Source organism: Protopterus annectens, chromosome 5.part1, assembly GCF_019279795.1.
Source record: "Protopterus annectens isolate FY-2018-M chromosome 5.part1, PAN1.0, whole genome shotgun sequence".
Lineage (NCBI taxonomy): Eukaryota > Metazoa > Chordata > Ceratodontiformes > Protopteridae > Protopterus > Protopterus annectens.
In genome coordinates this window covers 408,906,594-408,931,847 of record NC_056736.1, presented here as the reverse complement: position 1 = coordinate 408,931,847, position 25,254 = coordinate 408,906,594, and the positions used below count along the sequence as shown (strand labels likewise).

Here is a 25,254-nt window from a genome sequence, read left to right as displayed (position 1 = left end):
ATCAGAGGACACAGTGGTAGCAGGGTCAGAGAAGTGACAGACAGATGACAACAGGGAGGCTTGGAGGTAGGTTTCTCATAAGTTTAACTGATACCAGCAGCCAGCACACTAAGGGAAGAAATGCTAAGTAGTATTTCATGTATTTGTTTGTTTGTTTGCTTAATTTGTTCATTTAGTTATTTATTTGTTTATTTCCATTTTTAACCATGGATATCCTGCTGAGAGGTCAAATTTTCAGTAAAGTCCCAGGTTGATAATTCTATGTAAATATTTAGTGACAAAAACAAGATAATAAATAAAACATATACAAACAGATGTAACATAGGATTCTGAGCATAATAAATGGCTGCAGTATTAGACAAGAGAGAAAGGCTTACGACTAATCGAAGAATAGCTGAGAGCCCAAGCCCATTTTAGTACAAATGTAACAGGGTACTTATTGCTGAGTTGAAAATGTACATTTCAAAGATCCTTCCTTTTAACTAAGGTGTAACAGGGGAAGCAGTGTCAGAGAAACAGATGAGGGAGGGTAGGTATTCTGACAGTAGGCAGGGCAACACCAATGAGGCTACTTAGAAATGTGCAGCTGGCATCTGAGGCAAAACATGGGGCCTACAGGAGATGAGAAGGAGAGGAAGGGAATGAGGAGGAGACAGGGCAAGGATAGCAACAGAATGATAACAAATTTGGAGAGGGCAGTAAAGAAACAAGTTAAAAAAAGAGTTGACAGAAGTTATGAGGAAGGAAAAGGAGAAGGCTGAGCAAATATGAGATTAAGATCACACAAGACAGGGAGAAAGCAGATACTGAATGGCTACTTTGCTTCAATCTTCACACAGTAAAGCTAGAGGATGGTACCATACTGGGAGAGAAACAGGCAGAGTGGACAAAGCAGTGGACAGGCACTCTCATACAGAATGAGGAAGTGGAGAGGAAATCATTAGTCCTTAGGGAAGATAAAGCAGATATATCAGGGGGGTATCTCCCAAAGCTCTCAGGAATCTGGCTAGTGTACTGGCAAACATCTCAACAGATGTTTTCAACAAATCACTAGCCAATGCAGAAGTGCTTGAAGATGGTAGAACAGTAAATGTGGTACCCGTTTGCCTTGCACTCAGTCGGGGTCCAGCTGCTCACAGCTTACTTACTAGCAGCCAAACACTCATCTGTGTATTCAAGGGCTAGAGACTAGAATGCACAGACTTTGTTTTGAAATATACTTGATCCAATATTGTAGAACTTCACAGGTAATATAACTATAATGATAAAAATAGCCATTCTTAATGTGCTTTGTGTTGATAGTTCTGTGTAATTAACTTACATCCTATGATCAAAACATCAATATTATGCATTTTACTGTATTGTTAATTTCCTCCCATTTTATTATATTATTGCATTAGTTGTGTCACCTCATTGAAGTATTATTTACATTATTTCTTGTAGAGATTTTCTACCCAAGCGTTCAATGAAAAGTGGACTCTTACTAGGCCTGCTCAGCCTTATGCAGGTTAACAAAGGAAATAAATAAAAATAAATAAATAATTAAACAGAGATCAGGGATGTTGACGCACACCTCCATGTCAGAGGGGTGCGGAGAGAGGGGAGGGCTTTCCCTATGTACAAAGCACTTTTTTCTTAACTCACTGCCAATCCTTAGTATAGCCATTTTTAAGTAATTGGCAACACGTTTCTGGAACTCGAGCAAATGGTGCTCCAGTTCCTATTGTAGATGCCTTGTACCTTTACTCCATGTGAGACACAGGTAAAATGTGGTGAACTGCAGGCCTGTTATCTTAATTCATTCATGCCTAGTATTTGTGGAATTTTACCTCTTTAGCAGCTTACATACATCCTTAGATCTGAAAAATCAAATTAAAAAATGTAAGACAAATGTAACTCTTGTAAACAATTAAAATATGCAAGAAGCAATGTTGTTTATTAGTCTTCTGTACAATCATAATAGTTATCTATGAAAGGGCCCCTTTTTGTTGGGTTCATGGTTGAGTTTATCCTTTTGCCAATCAGAAATGAGGTTTGGTAACAAACCAATTTGTCCAGGGACATCCTCGGGGTGGGGGGGGGGGGTCAGATAAATATAATAGGAATTAGGAAGGTGGGGGGATGAAAGCATTAAATGGGAAGGAGGGATGATTGGGAGGAAATGAGGTAAGGGTAGGGAGGGTCTTAAGGGGTTTAGGCAAGTGTAACTGGAGAAGGAATCACATTTTCTTGTGAACTTGCTAAGTGCAGGATCACATCGGTGATGACCTGAGGTAGACTCCCGTTTAGTTTGGGCATCCATGTCACTCCCTTTTCTGAACTGTTACAAAGAATTCTAGGTATGAGCTTGAGTATGGGCCATATGTGCTAGTAATTGGTTATAGATGTTGAAAGTGAACCGCTCTTTCTTGATACTTTTCCCTTGTAATGGTACCTAGATGTATGAAGTTGCTGGGTATTTGCATATTGTGACATTAAACAGTGGACTGGCATCTAACTACTTTTGGAATGAAATTCTTTGGTGCTGTTGCTGGGGCAGCGGGCATGGTGCATTTCAGCCAGCTGTGGCTCTGCTGTTGCTGGTTGGGGATTAAAGCATGGGGGGAGGAAGTTTAGTGCTTCGAGTGGTGTAGTGGGTAGTTTGGTGGTTTGTTCTAGAAGGGAGCTTTTTGCCTCATGATTTCCTCCGTTTTTACAAAGGTGTGGCTCTCTGGCAAATTAGTGATGACTAATTGAGGAATAGCGTTATGGGGTGACACAAGGGTTTTGGATTTCATGTCCTTCAGGAATTCATGTTGATGCAGGACCTGTTGTGTGATTAAGGTTCATAAGAGCAGCATATAAAAAGTTGTCCCTAGACCTTTGACCCACTTGGTTGATTGCTTTGCCCAGATTCCTCGCTTGAAACTAAATGCGAGTTGCCTTCTTTGATGGTTGCACTTCTGGTGGGACTGAGGGGGTTTTTGGCATGAAAGTGAAACAGGGGCTGGTGGTGTTCAGTGTTAAAAACATGGCCAGTTTGTGACAGATGTTATTCATGCCTTGACCATATTAACTCTTTTATAGTGAATTAAGAGTCCCTGAGTTAATCCAATGTTTTCTGTGGCATGCTTGACAGTTTGGGAGGAGCCTCTATTATCTCAGCAGCACATGGGATTTCTTTCGGGAGTACATGTTTTGCAGCATGTCCAGGACTTGCCCCACGTTTTGATTTGTTTCTTGCAGAACTTGTCATCATTGGTGATTCTCTTGACATTGCATTTGCTAAAAATGGTTTACAAGTGGAGTTTAGAAGGTGCTGTGAACAGCAGTTACATTGTTTCTTGGGCTTTCAGGTACCTGTGTGTAACGTTTGCAGTCACTGCACATGGCTGGGTGCCATTTCCGTTCCTAAAATTTGAAGTTGAGAACTATGTCTAAGTTATATTTATTTATATTATAAATTAAAGAAAGGGAATAACAGCAAAGCAAAAATGGAAAAAGGAGGGAAAACACTTGGATCTCGGCTAAGAGATTAAGCTAGTGGGCTCGGTTGCCATGTAACATGGCTGTCTGATGAGAGTATGCATTCCAGGTCAATTAAATTAGGAATAATCCTTCAAGTAGCTCCCTGTGTTAGCATCAGTAACTGGTGGGGTACAGATGGTGAAGCTTGATTTTCGGGCCATGCCACTAGCTGTACATGCTAAATGATCGGCTTTTTATTTTTTTAATTTTTGCATACAGTTTTGCAGGATTTGATGGCAGAGCTCAGATATATGTCTGGAAGGGGGTTTCATTTTCCTATGCCCTAGTGATGCGCCATAGAGAAGACTGTGACAGACCAAAATGTGAAAATGTGCTGCAGGTCAGGAAATTCAGGGACAGAGGAGTCGGTCGGGGGTGGCTGTATTTCTACAGGGGACTACATTATATTAGTTCCAGGTGCTTTGTACTGATTTCATAACTACAATGAAGGAGGAAGAAGGCAGTAAAACCAAGCGGAGGGAGGGGTGTTTTACAGTCTAGCCTGCTTGCTAGGCTGGTTGGTTGAGTGGTGTCATGTTTGCCTGGAATTGTCTGTCAGTTGGAATTTCTGTCTCCCTGCAAACCAATGGGGAGCATGTAGGGCCATGCAAGTGGTGGCAGCTCTGTAGTTGCATACTGGTGCAATCTCTGTGGTGGTGCCTTGCTGACAGCAGAATGTTACTTAGTGTTTTGTTTTGTCATGGGAAAGGGTTTAGTGTAGCGCTTTTAAGTCATACTTGTTCTGAGTAGCGGCATATCACTTTTAGTGTTTCCTTTCCATTTGCATGGGTCCGAGGGCTGTGAGGCATCCATGAGTAACAGTTGAGTTTCACTCATGCCCAGTGCTGCAGTAACAGCCAGGGAGGAGGGATAGTGCTGGTCCACCTACTGAGTTCATGCCTTTCAACTATATTAGATTTTGCTGTTGAATTTGGGGGGAGATTGGGTACTTGTTCCTTTGCAGGCTTTCCTGAAGTCTCTGGCAGGTGGCTTTGGAAGCTACCATCTTATGCATTTACAGTCAGATTCTAACAGACATGGGGGGGTTGGCGTGCTTTGCTCTTTCCGGGCACAGGGGCAACATTACTCTTTCACTTCACAGATGCAAGATGGGGGGGTTAGTAGATATTTATAACAGGTGCTGAATATTGAGGTCAGAAGACAGTGATTGGTTTTGAGTTTTGGACTTCTTCCTCTGCACAGGAGTAGTTAATTTAGCAACTTTATGAGTTGTCAGAGCAGTATTTAAGGGTTGCTGTATGCTGGAACTTTGTCCCTCTGTTTATGGTTTGGCTAGAATTTGGGCTCTAAGACGTTGAGGCATATCCCTTAATGGCACAGAGTTTTGCAGTATGTTCGGATTTTGGCCCTATGTTTTGGTTTGTTTCTCATAAAATTATGGTTGCCTGACAAATCACCATGAAGTAAGAAAATAATGACGTACATTTGAGATTCAGGCTTAGTACCCTTCAGAGAATTCATGGTAATGAAAAATCTGTTATTCTATCAGTTTTCTAAGTTTGTAAGAGCAGCATTTTAAAAGTGTGCCTAGTTTTGGGCCCGATCCTCCCATTATTTATGGCTTTGTCCAGATTTCTTGTTCTACGAGGTTGAGGAGTATGGGTTGAGAGCATTTGTGCTGAAGGTCATTGGGTGGCGGATGGAATGTGCTAGCACCATACCTTTGCTAGGCAGACATTTTCCAATAGCCTCATACCTCTTATATACATATTTTCACAGGAGGGAGAGGTATGAACAGATTGTCAGGGATTTACCTCATAGTTTGGTTTGTTTTCACAAATGGTGGTTATTGGCTAATTTCTATGAGGACAGACATTTGAGTTCAGAATTCCCACCCTTCAGGAAGTTCATGCTACTGTGACACCAGACCAGTTGTATATGTTGTAAGATCGATATAGTTTTGGAAGACCGAAAAAAAAAAAAAGACTCCCTAGTGGGGGATCTCTGCCCCACTTCTGTGTGTGTGGCTTTGTATGGATGTCTTGCCTTAAGAGGTTGAGAGGTATTGCTCACATGCACTTACCATTGCCTGCAGTAACTGGAGTTTGCTACAGAGTCCACAGAGTGGACAGCTAATTTAATGCCAGTGGTAAGGTTTGGGCATAGGGATATTGTGTTTGCCGCATAGACAGAAGGTAAAGGGTTGATTACCAGCTTTAATTGGGCTTGTAGGGATGAAGGAACTGAACTGGTGAACTTTGGGAAGGATGTGGCAGTCCTTCAAGAGGTGCTTTCCTTTTTTAAGCATCGTAACTTTATTGTGGGGTGCATATTGCTGTTAGAGCTGCTTGTGGAGGAACCCAGCACATGAGATGCTGCCAAGGTTCCACTTCCTAACAGAGGAATAGGGACTTTTAATTTGTTAATTTGTGCAAGTGATTGAGCACTGTTGTCTATGTAGTACTTATTTACAGAAATGCACCTAACACTGTTTTGCGTATTAAGTTAAGTTGACCCATACAGTGCGGTTTGGGATTTTGGATGGAAGTCACGGGGTAAGCCAGGTATTTCCAGGTCTGCAGTTACTACTGTCTGGGTCATAAAACTGTTTGCTGCATTATGTTTTGGCGCTGGTGGTGAAAGGTTTTGCTGGGGGATAAGGTGGTTCTGGGTTCCTGAGAATAGAGGATGTGGGACAGAGTAGAGGCTGTGCAAGTGAGCAAGGTGGACCCCTGGCAGTGCCTATGGTTAAGAAGTTTTGGTTGGCTGAGCACAGGGCTTCCAGTTGTCTTTACTTTTGCAGATGGGGAAGCGCAGACTGGGCATCAGTTGGAGGCCCAAAGGAGGTGCATTTGAAAAGTGATGGATGCTGCTGCGGTGGATTTTTCGGCCGCTGGGGTGGTGCGTAATAAGGTTACAGGTAATCCTACTTTAGTAAGTACATATTTAGGCAAGTCAGAATTAGTAAGCAAATATATGCCTTGGACTGATAGTAGATTGTTTCTTATATGTGTGTCTTTTAAGAGTAGGTAGGGTTTGAGGGGCATCAAAGGTATGTGAGTGTTTGAGATATGTAGGAATAAGGTGTTTCAGTGTCTAGGTTGAAGTTGTAAGAATTAAGCAGGGCATGGTTTTGGGGCTCCCAACAGATGTTTAAGGTTTGCTTAATTATCGGATGTGAAGGTGACACATTGAAAGGAAAGCTTTAAAGGGGAAAGCCAAGCGTAAGCAGTGGTTTACGGCTGTTGAGTTTTTGGTAGATGCATTGTACTGTTCATAGGGATTTGCTTTGGTTTTCAAATGTGACAGGAGCATTGGGCCATACTTTTGGGGTGGATTGGTTTGTGGCTTCTCCGTCAGAAAGGTATGAGGACTGGAGAAGGGATATGGAACTTTGAAGTTGGTTTCACTTTAGAAGGCATCATAGTTTCACAGAGAAAGTCAGGAGGGGGGAATGGTGTCCATTTTCACTTGGTTGATATGACAGTGGTATGGTTTGTTGGTGCTATCTGCCAAGGCATATCAGGTGATGGTATGTCACTGACCTTGTTTTGTTTTGGTGACACTGGGCATTTTAGAGTTCTGGTGGTACATTGTGCTTGTGTGGTTTTGCCTGGCTTTGCAATGCATTTGGTAAGTGATTACCTAAAAACCAGCCTGGTCAGGCCTTTTGGCAGATGGATAGGAAGGCTAATGGGGTTTTCCATTTGTTGGCAAGTAAGGCATGTGTGGTTCGGTTGAGGGATATAATTTGGTGGTTGGGTCAGTGGCTTGTTAGATGGAAGGAAGGACGTTTGAGAGGATGTTCAATATTTGGAATTCTCATGTTAAGCTGGTGTAGGAGGTTCAGCTGGAGTGTTGGGGATTAGGGTTCATTTTTCTTTGTTTAATATGGAGGTGATATGGCTCATGGTGGTCGTGCTGCTAAAATGTCATGATGGTCCTTTAAATGTCTTATTGCATATAATGTATAATTGGTGTAATGGCAGGATTGCTATTAAATTGAATTTTAAAAAGAGATCTCATTTGGTTATTACATTCACTGGGCAGTAAAATGGGGCTGCAATTTGGCATGATGGTATGCAATTGCCTCTGTGTGGTTTCACATGGCAGTGAGCTTCATGTTTGGTTGTTCACTTGGCTGGTAATGACCTGGGAATCATTACAAAGTTATATTGGTAGTTAGGTAAGTAAGTATTTAGCTCATACTCAGTGGTTATGCTAGATTAGGAGGTTATGATTTACTTTAGTATTGGAGAGGGAGCCATGGTTTGCTTTCAGCTGTTTAGGCATTTGTTTTTTGTATTATTTATGTGATATGGCTTTGTTAGGGGATGACATGGATCCAGCTTTGGTTAGAGAGGATGGGGTACACCAAATGATGTTTGGCTTGATGCCTTTTACCGGTGGTTAGGTTATTGGAAGTTTGGTCGGAGAGAGGGGGAACACCCTGGTCAGGGTGGTTAGCAGAGAAGAGGGGCAGGCTTGCCCCCTTCTGTTCCCCCTCTGGTGTTGGATGTTCAATTCAATGAGCTGGGAAAGAAAAGTGAGCACTTAGATGGTGCTTGATAAGTAAAATAAGTGAGCGGAGGTCAGCTGCTTATTTAGTTGGATGTGTAATTCAATATATGGTAAATGAAGTGAGTGGTGGTATGCTGTTTCATAAGTAAGCAAGTGGAGGTATGGACGCTGCTTACAGGGTCAGGATGAGTGGGGTCACACTGTCCTAGTTAATGTTACATGGATGTTATGCTCAATAAATATTGGTTAACAAAATTATGGTTATGGAAGTTTAATAAAGGTCATCTAGCGTCATTCAGTGTGATCTGTTTATTGAAGGGACCAGGACAATTCAGCAAAAATTCCAGAAGACTCCATACTCAAGAGCACCTGTATGTCCATGTACATCTCTCCTGAGCCCACTAATTTGCCACAACTACTAGTGAGCACATGCATGCAAATCAAGCACATTCATGTAAATCAAGAAAAGAAAAAAGAATATTTGACGGTTTACCTTCATTTGTGAGTATTGCAGAAGGGCGAACACCAATTGTCTGAACGACAATTTGTAAAGTTTGCAAATGCTGAACGGAAAAAGGTTTGAATGTGCAATGAGCGAATGCACATTGACATTCGCTCATTGCACATTCAGCATTTTGGGGAGGATTGCCCTATAGTGGAGATCGGGAAATGGTCCCTTTCCCCACTGTAGTGCGATCTCGGAGTTAGAATATTAAAATAGGGGGGTGTGTCTGAGGCACAGCCCCCCACATGGCTTGCCCCCCAGCTTTAAACCTTATTACATTTTTTTTCGACATTAATGCTCGAAAATCAGCGAATCTGCTTTTCGATTTGCTGATTTTCGAACATTAGGAACTGTCGCTGTTTTCACTTTCGTGGTTTACGAGTCGTTTATATGAGCATTCGCACCACTGTGATTCAGCTTTGTAAAAGTAAACCCATTTGACACCTACACTGCTAACAAATAATATTACTTGCTGATTTAAAGGGAAATCCATCAATGGAGACTAGATGGAAGATTTGTCCATATTGAGAAAGATAGTGGGAAGGTATAATTAACACATCGGGCGGGATTCTCTTTCATATCTAGTGATATGGCAAAATATATTGGTTATACTATGTCTAATAATCTATGCAATGAGGATTTGGTTGGGCTGAATCCCAAGGAGTAAACACTGGGGTACAAGCTGATGGACAGCTGCACAAAAGCAGATCTTAGAAGGCCGAATCTTGACATTCCATCTTAGCAACAAAGGCCTTACTCCTGTTTTTTTAGGTGAGACTGTTTTTCTTGGAGAAGGTTTACACCAAAGAGTGCATGGTTAAAGCACAGATGTCTTCAGTGGAACAATTCCTAAATTACACATTTAATGCAGCCTACCTTCTGCAGGAGTGTATTTTGAAAGTAACATTCACCAGTGGGTGATTTCCTACATTATGGTAGATAAGAAATGGTAACATAAGTACCGATCTGTTTGGAAAGGGTCTGCTTGGCAAGCATAATTCCTTCTATTTTAGGAGGAAATGAATAACAATTTCATCATTTGAAACTTGTGCACTCATTCCAGATAATACCTATGTTAATGTGCTGCTTTCAGTACTTCATGGTTTCATTTCCATATTCTCGATTTGAATACTGCATTACTCTGAGCAAGTAACTTAACCAGAGTGTGCTTTAAAGCAGTTGGAAAACTTTGCTAATCTCTTCCATGGTCTCCTTGATCAAGGGGTTGGGAGGGTGGCCTAATGGTTAAGGTGTTTGCCTTACAAACACAAGGTACAGGGTTTGAATCTCACAGGGGATAACTGGCTAGGCTTAAAATGGCTCACCAGCGCAGTTAGCCTAGTACTAACCTATGAACCTATGAACATGCCTAATTACTACATATGAACCTCTTAGCATCCAGGCTGTGAAGGGCTTACTCTCATCTGGTTCCTGCCTTGCAAAGAAAAATGTGTAGATGAATAAACTGCTTCAAAGACAACTTAGAATTCATATCTGGAAGGAAATGTAGATCTGATACACAGAGAAGATGTTGACTAGAAGAAGCGGATTTTGTAAGAAACAAATTTAAATGTTGCTGACCCCACAGACAGCAGACAGGCAAGCCTACTGATCATGAAGTTCAGGTCCCACAGAAGGAAGAAAGGTTTCTTTAAAAAACATTTAAATGCAGTTCTCGTTTAAGAAACAATTTGTATAGCCAAGGCTAGGCCACATTTCTGTCCTCCAGAAGGCCATGATGTAAAGAGTCAACTGACATTTGCACTTTGACAACAGAATAACTGAGATGCAAATACTTACTGTTGCAGTTTCTCACATACTTTGACCATAGAATAATAGTATTACAAATGCTTAATGTGGCAGTATTGGGTCCTCCTGTGCCCATATAAAGAACTGTTTCCACTTGGAGTTTAGACTAGCCACGTGGAAGGCTTTCTACAACATCAAAAATCTCTGACACTCAAGTCAGCAAATTTGACAAAATCAGGGAATCTACAGAAGAAATTAACTCATGAGTTGGAGACAGCTGTCACCAAAACATATGGACAGTGCCTTGGATGGGAGAGGGAGAATTTCCTGTGTTGTTAAAAACCTAAATTCCTTAAATAAGTTCTCCTCAGCTAACAAGAAATGACAATAATATCTTCTGGTATTTCTTTTTTGAGCCTGGTGATGATATGTGGGATAAGGAGGAAAAACAGAAATCTGTATAGGAATATCTCCTGTCATCTGAGAATTCATCTACTGCTACAAACCCCTTACCCTGTTACTTATGAGCATGAGAGGAAGACTGAATTCTGCAGAGGTGCTTATAGGTCACTGTCTGAAATTCCCTACTTCCAGAAGACTTGGACCAGACACAGCTTTGGAATCCATGACTCAGGGAGACAAATGGAGAATAAATAGGTCTGCCAGCCTGTCCACTTCCCAAGAACTAAGACCTGCTGAGAGAGGGATGTTATAGTTCAATTTCAGAGGAGCATACCAGCCTTACAAGGGGTTATAGTGGTGCTTCCTTAAAATTTTGAGATACCACAGAATGGATAGATAAGAAAAGGCCTCATAACCAAATTTGTCTCCAAGGCCTTTAGAGATAGGAGACTATATTGACATCCAGATGGTTAATGTGGAGCCTCCTATCATAATGGACCACACCCTTCATATTGTATGGAAGCTGAAATGAGATACCCACAAGCAAGTAGTCCACATTCAGAATCTGCAGTGGGTCAGTTGCATGAAGGGAAAATCTACTGAGATATTTTTGGAATCATCATCCACTCTCAGACTCTAGTGCCAGGGATCTGAGACAAGGAATAGATCTGAGTATGTGATGGGTGCGTAGCTACGGATGTCTCACAGTCACAGTGTATAGATCTCACCTTGGAGACACTGGCAGACATGAAGTCACAAGACACAGCAGACTATGAGGATGGACGCTGTGCTTCATGTTATTCCATCTACCAGTGCTATCACCTACTGGGTCATTGCATCTGTGCAACAGTCAGAGATGACTTCTTCCAGATTATGGTAAATCCCCACCAAATGCAACCAAGGTATTTCCACTGAAGGAAGATTTCAAGAAAGTACTTGGAAAGGGATCTTGGAAGACAGCTGTCCAAGAAGAAGGAACAGACAGAGATCCTTCTCATGTAAGTCACTAGCCACCATGGCCTACAACTTGGTAAAGACTTAGGGTGCTGAAGCTTAAATGTAACACTTTGTACTAAAATTGATATATGCTTAAAAGAACAGGAAAAATCTCCTGCATAGACCCCTGATGCTGGCATGTCAAAAAGTGTCCATCATGTCCTTCCATTAATAGAATCTGAGTCTGTCCCAAGAGCTCCCAGAGAAATGTACTAGCATGTCCAGAGACATCTTTCTGTGTGACGGCCCATAAAACCAGGATGGCATCAGGATCAGCCAAGTCTACAAGCCACTGGTAATTGTAAAAGTTCTTCAAGATGAGGTGAATTTAGAGTGCTGTCTGTGAATAGTAGTAGAATAGAGTGAGAACTTCAGTAGTACACTAGCAATGCCACTGTTTCTGGTAAGTTAACTGGCAAAGCAGGTAGCACTACTTGATGACAATTTTATCCCTTCAGCTTAAATGAAGAAAAGGAGGTAGAAGAAGGGGGCTTGTTAAGAAGACTTCATTCCTCTTTAGAAGGTGATTAACTGGGTAATAATGAGCTTGGCTAAAGAGCATTTACCCTTGATATGGGCCTCCAGGATATTTTCTTCAGTTTTTATTTAAGGGATGACTGTCTAAGCCTTGCCATCCTGTATCGGAACAAATCTGAGGTAGTTACCCTATGTAAAGCGTCCACACAGTCAAAGTTACAGTTTATGTGGAATTCTGTCTTGAAAGTTAGTGACACAGTCACTTCAAGGTTCCCCTTGAGCACCAACTCAGAAAGGTCCTTAACTTGTTATTCAGCCTTATTCACTAGACAGGACAGGAAACTGAAGAGTTGAGATGAGCCCCAAACCAGTATGTGGCAGTGGAGTGAATCTTCCTGCTACCCAGTGCTTTGGACTTTTTTCAAGAAGAGAAATAAAGTACTGTATCCCAGCAACTAATAATGGATTGATAATGACTCACAGGAGTTAGCCTGTGTCTGTCCTATAAGGGGTTCTACCTATTCTAGTGAGGTGCTTCAAGAATGCACCTACTTTTTATGGGATAAAAGGTCAAACTCAGGATGTCTGCATGGTGCCTCCACAGCATCATTGAGAAATAGCTCCATATGCAGAATCCTTCAGGTGTCCAAAGTTGACTTCTTTACATAAGCCACAAGGTATTTCATAGGCAATTGAAAGGATATATAAGGTAACTCCAAGCTGGTAATCATAAGCCTGATTTTAGAAAGAATGGGTCATCTAGTGGGATTGTAGTAGACTCACTAACCTTGCCCATTTCAGAGACAAAGGTCTTCTTATTCTCTGACTCTTTACAGCAGCATGAGTGAGAGGAGGTCCAGCTCCCCTCCCCACTATCAATAGTTATGAGCTCATTCATCATGTGGCACATGACTGTTGTTTGCTGGGTAATAAACAATGTGGATCTGGCATGTAAATGCACACCAGCAGAAGGTAGCACATGAGAGAGGAAAGTCTGTGGTAGATCTAGTGCTCATAGGTTTATAGGTGTGTACTAGGCCAACAGCCCTGGAGACTTTACAAGCCTAGCCCATAGAGGTGCCCTAGCATCATGCCACTGTTAGTTTCCAGATCCTCTATCAAGTAGAGTCACTGGAGTGATCCCCGGGGTAACTTTCTATTTCCCATCCACTCATCTACATCATTCGGGGAGTTAATAATGACTCCCAGCTTGCAATCATTGGTGAACTTGGTCAGCCAGAGTTCCTCCATATTGGCCTAGACTTCTGAGAAATAGATGCCAAATAGGAGAGGACCCAGGACCGATCCCTGTGGGACTCCACTCGTGACTGGTCAGCAGTCTGACTTGGAGTCTGCTACTTTCACACTGTGGGTTCTATCTGGGAGCTAGTTTGCAACCCACCTAGTGATAAAGGGGTTGATGCCTAGTTTGGTGAGTCTATCAAAAATTCCTGAGTGGGGAATGGTTTCAAAGGCCTTGGCCAGATCGAGGTAGGCTGTATGAACTCCCTTGCCCTCATCCACAGCTCTGGTGACTGACTCAAAGAAATCAACCAGGTTGAGCAGGCATGATCTAACCTTCACAAAACCAAATTGCGTGGGATCCAGAGTTTGAAGGTTCCATATATCCTTGTTAATTAGGTCCATGATGATGGACTCCATAGCCTTACATATCAGACTCATCAGGCTAATGGGGTGATAATTCCCAAGGTCTGTAGTCACTCCCCCTTTATGGAGAGGGATAACTGTAGCAGTGTGCCATTCTGTAGGGACAAAGCCTGATGTGAGGCTGTGATTGAACAGGGCACACAGATGTGGTGCCAGTTCACTTTGTAGTTCATGTAGAACACAGCCAGGGATATTGTCAGCCATGGAAGCTGTATTCTTAGCCTTGGAAAATGCAGCTTTAACCTGTTCTGCAGTAATGCTGGGTGCCTGGTATTCTTCCAGTATTGTGATTGGTCCTTTTGGGGGGGGGGGGGTAAAGTTGGCACTGAATTTGTCGGCCAGTATGTTGGCAGTATCTGTTGGCTCAGTATAGGAGGTACCATTGTGCAGTAACTCAGAGCAAATCAGGGTATTGCCATGGAGATTCTTGATATAACTGTAGTAGGCTCTGTGGTTGTTTTTAGTGTCTGCAACAATTCTGCCTTCATAGCTAGCTTTAGAGGTTTTGATGAGGGATCTTAACTTTTTATTGAGGCTAATAAGGGAGTTTTTCCAGTCTTAGGACTTCACCTTTTTCTGCAACAGTTTCTTCCTTCTGTTGTAGGGTTTGTTAATGGCAGAGGACCACCAGATTGGCTTCTTTTTTTGGGAGGTGGGTGTCTTGGTTCTGTTGGGTATGGCTAGTTAAATGCATTTATGTACATGTTCGTACAGTGCACTGGTGTATGATTCTGCGGTCATGCACCTATTTTCCATTTGCATGGGTGCCATGAAGTTAGCCACCTCTGTTTTTAGGAGTCCAAAGTCAGCTTTGGAAAAGTTTTTCGTGGTGGTTACCTTTGCTGGTGGTGTGTTTGAGATGTGGAGTTCCATGGTAATTAGTTTGTGGACGGATCTTACCAGGGAGGAATTGACTATTAGTGTTGAGCAATGGTTGCCTGTGTTAGTAATAACCAGGTCAAGGATGTTGCTTCCTCTAGTGGGGGGTAAGAATGAGCTGGTCCAGCGCAATGCAATTAATGAATTCCAGGAAATGTTGGGCAAATGTACTGGTGCATGAGGAGTTTTCCCAGTTGATGGAGGGGTAGTTGAAGTCACCCAGTATGAGAGTGTTCACTTGGACCCTATTAGTTTCCAGGGTGCTTAGGAACATGGAGTGAGAGTCTTGGGACATGGTTGGGGACTTATAGCTGCCATGGATCAAGCTGGTTGGCTCCATTTTGAAGCTTGTCATCTAGATAGCCAATACAGGACACTCCACAAAGGTGGAAGTATGAGAATGCCTTCCTAGTCTCCTCATCTTGCACCACTGTGAAAAAAGGTGTTGTCCTCACTAGGTGATGGTGAACTCAGCACTTGCCTATAGAAGGGTGTGGCTTAGCTCTAGAATATCCCCTAATAGGCCCATATCTATACCGGAAGAATGCAGAGTCCCTGTAATCACAGCTATGCAGGTAAAAAACGCACTCTCTAAAGCCAAGAACACACCATCCATGGGACCGGACAACATCCCAGGCTGCATTTTACATGAACTCCAGAATGAACTGGCACCCCACCTAAGTACCATGTTCAGTCATAGCCTCACCCCAGGCTTTGTGCCCACTGAATGGCACACAGCAACAGTTATCCCACTCCACAAAGGGGGAGCCACCACGGACACCGGGAACTATTGCCCTATAAGTCTGACGAGCCTGGTCTGCAAGGCCATGGAATGTATCATCATGGAACTTATAAACAAATACACTGGCAGCCTCCAAACTCTGGACCCCACCCAGTTCGGGATTGTAAAAGGCAGAGCATGTCTCCTAAACCTGATAGATTTCTTTGAAGCACTCACCAAAGCCGTAAAATAGGGTAATGAGGTTCACACAGCCTATCTTGTCCTCGCCAAGGCTTTCAACACCATCCCCCACTCTGGAATTATAGATAAACTCACTAAACTGAGTATAAATCCTTATGTCACAAGTTGAGTTGCCAAATGGCTCACAGACAGAACCCACACCATGAAAGTTGCAGACTCCAAATCCAACCTCAAACCAATGAAAAGTGGAGTACCACAGGGTTCAGTCCTGGGTCCTCTCCTGTTTGGTATCTACTTCTCTGAAGTACAGGCCAATACAGAAGGTCTCTGGCTAACAAAGTTCGCAGATGACTGCAAACTAGGAGCCATAATCGAATCCCCAAATGATGTGGACATTCTACAAAAGGGCCTCACTGAGAAAGATGCCTGGTGTCAGAGCCATGGCCTTAAGCTCAATGTCAAAAAATGCATTGTCATCCCCTTTGTTAAAAACTCTGTGCCCATGAACTACCACATAGGCAATCTACTTAACACTGAAAGTGTGATAAGAGACCTTGGGACCCAGATAGACAATAGTCTCTCCTTTGATAATCACATCGCCACAGTGGTCAGGAAATCCTTCTAGGTGGCACATCTCATCACAAAAGGGTTCTCATCCAGAAAAAAAGAGGTCATTGTTCCCTCTACTTGTCACTCATTAGACCCATTATAGAGTACAATGCCCCTTCTGGTATGTACCTAACAAGACATCTGCAACAACTGGGAAGGCTGCAGAAAAACCTCAGAGTATTTCTAGCCTCAAACAGTTGCCCTATTCTGACCATCTCAAAAAACCCCAGCTTTACTCCATCGCATATCGCCCACTCAGAGGTGATCTCTGCCTAACATACAAAGCTATGTCCAGCCCAGAGCTGCTGGACATGCTCCACCTAAAGAAATCTCAATTCCTCTGAGCTACACGCTCTAGGGACTTAAACCTGATCATCACAATAAACAAAACATGCTGGAGGGATAGATTCCTGTCCCAGAGACTTCCCATGCTCTGGAACAAGCTACCCATCTATATCAAACAGAGCTCCTGATTAGCACTCTTCAAGAAAAATATTGAAGAGTGGATGGGAAATAGGAAATTCACCCCAGGGATCACTTCTTTAACTCTGCTTGACAGGGACACAGGAAAATAATTTTCTTGGGTGGCGAAAGCTAGGGAACCTTTTTGGCTAGGCTTAATAAGGCCCTTGGGCCAATAGCCTAGTACCTACCTATGAACCTATAAAGGAGTTACAGCCTAGCCTATCTTTTGAACATCTGAATCTGTAGTGATACTCCCACCTATGCCTGGGTATATAAGGTGATTTGCCCTACTAGTCCCTACACAAGTCCAACACAAGGTACTTTTGATGGCTACTAACTATCTGTTTACACAATGAGGGAGAGTTTTTTTTTCCTTCTATTATTTAAAAGTATCAAGCTTGAATCTGTGTTACTTGTTGCAGTCTTTGACATAGTATTACTCCCAGAGATGGTAGAAGCAATGCCAGTGCTGGTTTTGAATCATACTTAATGACTAGATAGATACTTTGTTTTTAAGACTTAAATATGAACTTCACCAGTTGGAGTATTGCTTTACATCAATGAGTTTTTACTGACATCTGATTGCTTAGTGTAAAGCCTTGACTCTGGAGTCAGTGAGCATAGTTATAATGCTAAATGTGAGATCACTAAAGTGTGGTAACATAAAAGTTGTCTCATTGCTCCCAAAGTTCAGCAATCATTACTGAGTATGCATAGAGATGTGGGACTCTGAGGGTGTAATCTTCATGTGGGTGTATAGTAAGGTTTGCCACATCTTTCTGGGGGGTTGTTTCAATGAGAAAGTTGTCACTGACTTGTGTATCCATTTTAAGCTATGGAAACCTATATCAACAATAGCTAGGGTTGTGAGTCACAAACTAAGTCATCATCCAAAAAGAACTGGTAGGCTGAGGGATAACCACAGTTATGTAATCAGCATGAGATGTCATAAAGTGCATACCAATAGGTATACTGATGGCTGCAAACACTGGAACTTCCAGATTTGTACAGAAAGTCAATTGCAGAACAGGATGAACTCAACCAAGCACTCATAAGGAGGGTCATTGATATTATATTTGTGCATTTTGGGATTTATAACATCTCTTTTTACTGTTGTGTTTATAATAATCTGATTTGAGTAAAAGTGAAAAAAATAGTTGCTCTAATTAAAGGCCATAATTTAAACCTCGAGGAAGATTACATAGTTATGCTGACTGCATGTCATAAACATCTGAAACACAAATGGATCAGGAACAACTAGTGACACTGGGACTGAACAAGCCACGTAAGGAGGGGGGTAAGTGGCTGATAATATTTTGTATTACACTTTATTACTGATGCCCAGGGGAGACCATGCACAAAGGAATGCAGAGCATGGTATAAAGTACGTCAGTAGTCTCCCAAGCAGAGCTTAGTGTTGCAGGCAAATTTCAGCTCATGCATGAATGAATGCACTCATTACGAAGCTAGTATTGCATGTCATGCTTTGATGTAGTATATGTCAGGTCACTAAGGTTAGAACAGCAGGCCGGCAAACAGAATGCTTCTGCTATGAATTATTTATACCCAACTCCCTAAACAGAAATACAATAATTACAAATCATTAAGTTTCGGGAAGATGAAAAAAAAAGTATGCGAAGAAAGGCTGGGAAAGTGATTTACAAGGGGAGCAAAGGGAGGACATATATATGGCATCCAAGCATGCAAAAAGTTCCAGAGGTTTAGGATTTTTTTCTTGGAAGTGTTTGCATTGGTATTTTTATACCCCAAGCAGACTAAAAAGAATTTTTCCTCACGTAGAAAGCAAATGTGGGGGATATGATGGTGAAGAAAAGGTAACTGGGAAATGAGCTGGCAGATTATAAAAATTCTCTACAGAATCTCTATCAGACATATTGGGGAAGCAAATGTCTGCAGCTAAGGAAATTATTTTTATGATCAGGGACCCAGGATGTGAATTGCGTAGAGATAATAAAGTTGAATTACAGTGGTTGCCAAAAAGCAATTACCTGAAAATGGAAAAAAAATCGAAACCAAATGCATTTCAACTATTGAATATTGTAAAAGAGAGAAAACAACTGAAAATTGAATCTTTAGAAAAGGGATGTAGCAAATTACATAGAAATGACTGGAATTTGTGGGAACAGTATATGCAAAATAATGTTCTACACGAGAAGGAGTGAGGTGTAAGGTTAGGCAGCAATTGAGTAATTTATGTAATGTTAAACAAAATGAGAGCTATAAAGAAAGAAAGAAAACATATATGTAATGTATAATGTATGCAAATTAAAAATTTTAATATGGTTTGTTTTGTTTTCTGTTAATAAACGTTTGCCTCTGTTTTAAGTCATATTTCAATAAAGGTGTTAAAATATTTAAAAAAATGCACTGAGATAAAAATATTTAAAAAAATGCACTGAGATAAAAACATGTACATGGGAGGTTTTACCCTCATATATTTTAATCATTTATTCTCACTATGAGGCCATGCACTTCACAGAAAGAAGATCCAAAATTATAATACTAATATGCCTCACTCATTCTCCAAATGAGTGTAAACTTACTTCAGTGTGGAATAAGTAACTCAGTGAAAACGAGATCTAAGAAACAACAGTCAATCACTTCAAGTTTAACCAGCAGTAGAGATTCCATCAAAATACCTGCAGAAAGATGATCACAATCCCTATTTCTTCCCACATGGTGTCATTAGATGCTCAGCAGGGTAAGTGAATGAGTGGGCATGGAGATGAGAGCTCAATGCTGATGGAGAAAGTGCAGCAGAAAAAATATAAAACAAAAATTACATGATCATGTGTAGTATGGTCACTAGAATGATGTAAAGTGTGTGCTGTTCTTTAGCAAATTGTTTAGCGCTACATACTTCATCGGCTAGGCTTAATCTGGAAAATGTGGCAACGTGTACCTCAACAACCAAAATAATATCTCAAAGCTGTGAAAATGAAAAGGATAAACAAAATATCTGGTTTCACACATTAACCTGACATAACTTCAGGTCCATGTTTTATGTATTCCAAGTTAAAAACAGACATATTCTAAGGATTTCCCAAATTCAGCTAAAGAGTTGCTAACCACTGAATAATATGTAATTTAGTATAAGTCATGCCATAGATTTTTTAAAGAATACCTCAGTTGGCTTTCTCAGGAAAATGTGTTACATAATTACCTGCAAAACATAACAGACCCACTGGTCTCACAGCTTGCAGACCGCTTCTTGGCTCACCCCTAAAAAAGTCCATTTCTAGGTGAGTATATGCCAATTATCAAGATTGTATTTCAATACTAACAAGCAACCTTATTCAAAAAGAAGGTGATATAAATTTGTAACATATTAAATTATTTGAAGTGGTTACTCATAATTCTACTTAAAAGAGGGAATAAAAATTTACATTTTGTTGTGTTTACTCACTGTTTCCTGAGACTTCTATAAAACCTTTAAATGTCAGTTGTAATACCACATGGTACATGATATCAGTCATGATAAAACCTTTAAATGTCAGTTGTAATACCACATGGTACATGTCAGTCATGATAAAACCTTTAAATGTCAGTTGTAATACCACATGGTACATGATATCAATCATGATAAAATCTTTAAATGTCAGTTGTAATACCACATGGTACATGACATCAGTCATGATAAAACCTTTAAATTCAGTTGTAATACCACATGGTACATGACATCAATCATGATAAAACCTTTAAATGTCAGTTGTAATACCACGTGGTACATGATATCAGTCATGATAAAACCTTTAAATGTCAATTATAATACCACATGGTACATGATATCAGTCATGATAAAACCTTTAAATGTCAGTTGTAATACCACATGGTACATATCAGTCATGATAAAACCTTTAAATGTCAGTTGTAATACCACATGGTACATGATATCAATCATGATAAAACCTTTAAATGTCAGTTGTAATACCACATGGTACATGATATCAGTCATGATAAAACCTTTAAATGTCAGTTGTAATACCACATGGTGCATGATATCAGTCATGATAAAATGTTTAAATGTCAGTTGTTATACCACATGGTATATGATATCAGTCATGATGACTGCAAACTAAGAGCCATAATCGAAACCCCTAATGATGTGGACATCCTACAAAAGGGCCTCACTGAGACAAATGCCTGGTGTCAAAGCCATGGTCTCAAGCTCAATGCCAAAAAGTGCATTGTCATCCCCTTTGGTAAAAACTCTGTACCTATGAACTACCACATAGGCGGTAGTCTACTTAACACCAAAAGTGTGATAAGAGACCTTGGGACACAGGTGGACAGTAGTCTCTCCTTTGATAATCACATTGCCACAGTGGTCAGGACATCCTTCTACATGGCACACCTCATCACAAAAGGTTTCTCATCCAGAAAAAAAAAGAGGTCATTGTTCCCCTCTACTCATCACTCATTAGACCCATTATAGAGTACCACGTCCCTTTTGGTATGTACCTCACAAGACATCTACAACAACTGGAAAGACTGCAGAAATAACTCACAAAGAGGATTACTGGCCTCAAATAGATGCCCTATGCAGACTGTCTCAAAAAACTCCAGCTTTACTCCATCACATATTGCCTACTCAGAGGCGATCTCTGCCTAACATACAAAACTATGTCAAACCCAGAGCTGTTGGACATGCTCCACTTAAAGAAATCCCAATCCCTCCAAGCTACATGCTCTATGGACCTAAACCTTGTCACCACAATAAACAGAACATGCTGGAGGGATAGATTCCTGTCCCAGAGACTTCCCATACTCTGGAACAGACTACGTATCTATGTCAAACAGAGCTCCTCATTAGCACTCTTCAAGAAAAATCTTGATGATTGGATGGGTAATAGGAAATTCACCCCGGGGATCACTTCTATGGCTCTGCTTGACAGGGGCACAGGAAAATAATTTTCTGGGGTGGCGAAAGCCAGGGTACCTTTTTGGCTAGGCTTGTATAGGCCTTAGGGCCAATAGCCTTGTACCTACCTATGAACCTATGATAAAACCTTTAAATGTCAGCTGTAATACCACATGGTACATATCAGTCATGATAAAACCTTTAAATGTCAGTTGTAATACCACATGGTACATAGTCATGATAAAACCTTTAAATGTCAGTTGTAACACCACATGATATAAGTCATGATAAAACCTTTAAATGTCAGTTGTAATACCACATGGTATATGATTTCAATCATGATAAAACCTTTAAATGTCAGTTGTAATACCACATGGTACATGATATCAGTCATAATAAAACCTACCACATGGTACATGATATCAGTCATGATAAAACCTTTAAATGTCAATTGTAACACCACATGGTACATGATATCAGTTGTGATAAAACCTTTAAATGTCAGTTGTAATACCACATGGTACATGATATCAATTATGATAAATCTTTTAAATGTCAGTTGTAATACCACATGGTACATGACATCAGTCATGTACTTGATAAGAAATCAGTGATCTATATTCCTAGTGAAGAGGCTAAAGCCTAAAATTCAGATCAACAAACCTCACCAATAAGAAGGCATCTTGGTAAGTCATGTGATATTCAATTACCTGAAGAAATTACTATAACAGAGAATGCTGTCCACCGCTAAAATAGGATTCAGTGAAGTTTATTCTACAGTTAGGCATTTTAGCCTGTTATTCATCAGATTATTAGAAAGTCACTGCTTGTTACCTTCCCTCCATGGCTTAACTCATATCCTTCTTGTTTGCACTCATGAGACCTAATCAGCAGCTTCATGTTATACTTTTTAAGCATTTTTGCTGTGATGTCAGGTCCAAAGTAGCATCCTCCTCCTCGGAAACTGTTAGGTACACAACCATTTTGGTTTTTTGGATCACTCCACAAAATATCCAGTACCTAAGGACAAAAGATGAAAAAAATGTTACTGGAGATTGAATACTGTTTACTTTTTGCTATGGAATATAAATCGTGATTTTTAGGAAGCATAGTCAGATTTGCACTTTGCAATTAAGTGATGAACAATACACAATCAAAAGAATATAGTATCTGCCTTGCTTGAAAGGATAAAGACTACTATGCCTTTCCCTTGGTATGCTGCAACAGCTCTTCTTCAGGTGCTCAGGATAAAATTCTTTGTGTCAGCTGCCTGAAAGAAAAGACAATGAGGAACATAATGTCACTTGTTGTTTCTATAGGAAATCATTGCTGGTGTGACTGCTAAGTGATCACTGGCAACGACTCCCTTCTTTTGGGAGATTTCTTTCTCCTTTGGGCTGGTGCAACCATGGCGTTAGTATATATAAGTTCAAGGATGGGTACAGAAGGAAGTTTTCTACCTTCTATGTTTCAGGCATTATTTTTCAGCATTTCTGATGCTCACAGTTCTGCAGTTTAGTGATCTGTATTGGGGCTTACCTTCATATTTTATGAACAAAAATTATAATTTCACTCTGATACTTCACAGGTATAATAACATCTGCTGCATAAATTGATTTATAAATGACACATTTATTATACAACTATAACTCTAGTAAATTTGAATTGTTGAAAATATCAAAAGGTTTGGACTCAGTACAGCCAAATGAAGCTATCAGTGTGACCTACATTTTTTTCATTGAGAAACTATTTACTTATCTATAATTATAATTTTTGACAGTATGTTTATTATCCAAAAAAAGAGCAATGACTAAAATAGGAGTGCCCATGTGAGTTTAGGAGGAAAGCGGGGGTCCCAATCATCAGACGGGCTTTCCACATAGCCACTAATTAAATAAACCATAATGAACATTGTCTTAAACTGAAATATACAAGACCATTTTGTTTAATTGATTAAAGTCCAAGAGGAGATCCACAGTTTATACAAACAAGAAGTATATGCGTGCTCTGACAATAAACAGTACAAATAAATTATTTAAAAGTCAATGAAGTATATGCCTTTTGATAATGATTCTCTGTATGACCTAGTTATTCAAAACACAAAACAGTTACTGACAATCTGAGTATAACACTCTGTTACAGAATATTTAATTAAAAATTACTACCATATCTTAAATAAACTGCATAAGAAAAAAAATGCACAAAGATCTAACTGTTTTTAACAGAAAGTGAAAAAGAGCAGTAACACAATGAAACAAATATACTCTATCCCTAAAACTTAAAGCAGATGTATGACTAAATATAACAACTGGTGGCCTCTGACTTGGGGGGCCCACTGGCCAGGGGATGCCACAGCATTTTACTTTTATTAAAACAATTAAAAAAAAATCTAATTTCTTCTCTAAATTCACAGTCTGCATGCATCTTTATTGCAGCATACACTGCATGCATGATGTATGTACACAACTTTCCCTTCCCTTCCCTGCTGCTGGTTTTCCCATGGAATTCAAATGTGGAGAACTGCAACAACTCCATGAGAGATATGAGCAAGCAAGCCCTTTCTTTCAGTAAGTGTACAGAGAAATGTGTTTGTGCATGTGTTAGGTAATACCCTAATTAGGCTGACAGTTAATTAAGCTGCTTAGGCTCAAATCCTGTACCTTGGTTACAAGGGACAAGAACCTGTATCCACTATACCTACTACCAGACTGCTCACTTAATTATCAAAGGATGCATTTTCAAGAAATGTGAGTTTCACTGTATTTTTAATTAATTTGAATTTCATTGCATTTAAGAATTAGTTCCAGTTCATTTTCTTTGCGTTTTAATGCATTTTCAAGGAATTGTGAGTTTCAAGGGAAGTGAAGTTTAATGTTACTCATGCTAAGTCTGTCTTCAATGTGCAGCTGTTTTGTTTAGCAAATGGTCGTCAGTGTTTGTACTATAAAACTTGAAAGTAGTGTTAGTAGCACAACAGGTAGTATCCTTGCCTCTTGTGCAGAAGGCTGTGGGTTGTACTCCCACTCTATATAAGTGGACTGTTGATAGTGTGGTATTCTTTGATGGGTATGCTGTACTCCTGCATGTGTCCTCCTTTGGATGAGATGCCTAGAAAGTATGGCACTGCTGTTGGTTTATCAGTCATTCCCTACTGCAATATTACCAGCTTACTATATTTTTTTATGCTAACACAGACAAGTTATTCTTCAAGGGCAGCAAACATTGAATTTGTACATAAAACAGTGAAATGTAAAGTTGTTACCAGCAACAACTTCTTCATTAGTCACAGATTTCTTTAATGTGGAATTATTCAGATTACTTTTCCTTCTGCAGAGATTGTACAATATTTATTGATGTTGCTAGATTGTAATGACAGAAGTTTGAGTGGCCTTTGACAGTGAAATGTTCTGAAATGGGTATTTTTTTTCATTATTGGTTCATACATTTTGTTTCATTGCTTACTGGAAAAATGTTCAAAACTACAAATTTAAAACACACTCTAATGTGTTGTGCTATATTATATAAGGAATATAATTTAATACAATCAGGAAGGTAAATCAAAGAACACACGTAAGTGTACATGGTCCTAAAAATGTGTTTGAAGGAACTTATTTGAAAACAGCCTAAACGTAAACTTAATCTGCCACTATAGAAAAACCAAACTGAAGCAGAAACGAAAAAAACACCAAATGCAGGAGCTGGGATGCAAGC

The 25,254-nt window shown here is 40.3% G+C and overlaps 1 protein-coding gene across 3 annotated transcripts in view; it reads right to left on the bottom strand.

The window, feature by feature from the left end:
* Nucleotides 1–25,254, bottom strand: part of PPEF1 (protein phosphatase with EF-hand domain 1) — an 829,637-nt gene that overhangs the window by 218,238 nt on the left and 586,145 nt on the right. For all 3 annotated transcript variants that reach the window (XM_044073062.1, XM_044073063.1, XM_044073064.1), the window contains one exon: nt 22,378–22,563. In XM_044073062.1, coding sequence (XP_043928997.1) covers nt 22,378–22,563 — 186 coding nt within the window. The remainder of the gene's footprint in view (nt 1–22,377; nt 22,564–25,254) is intronic.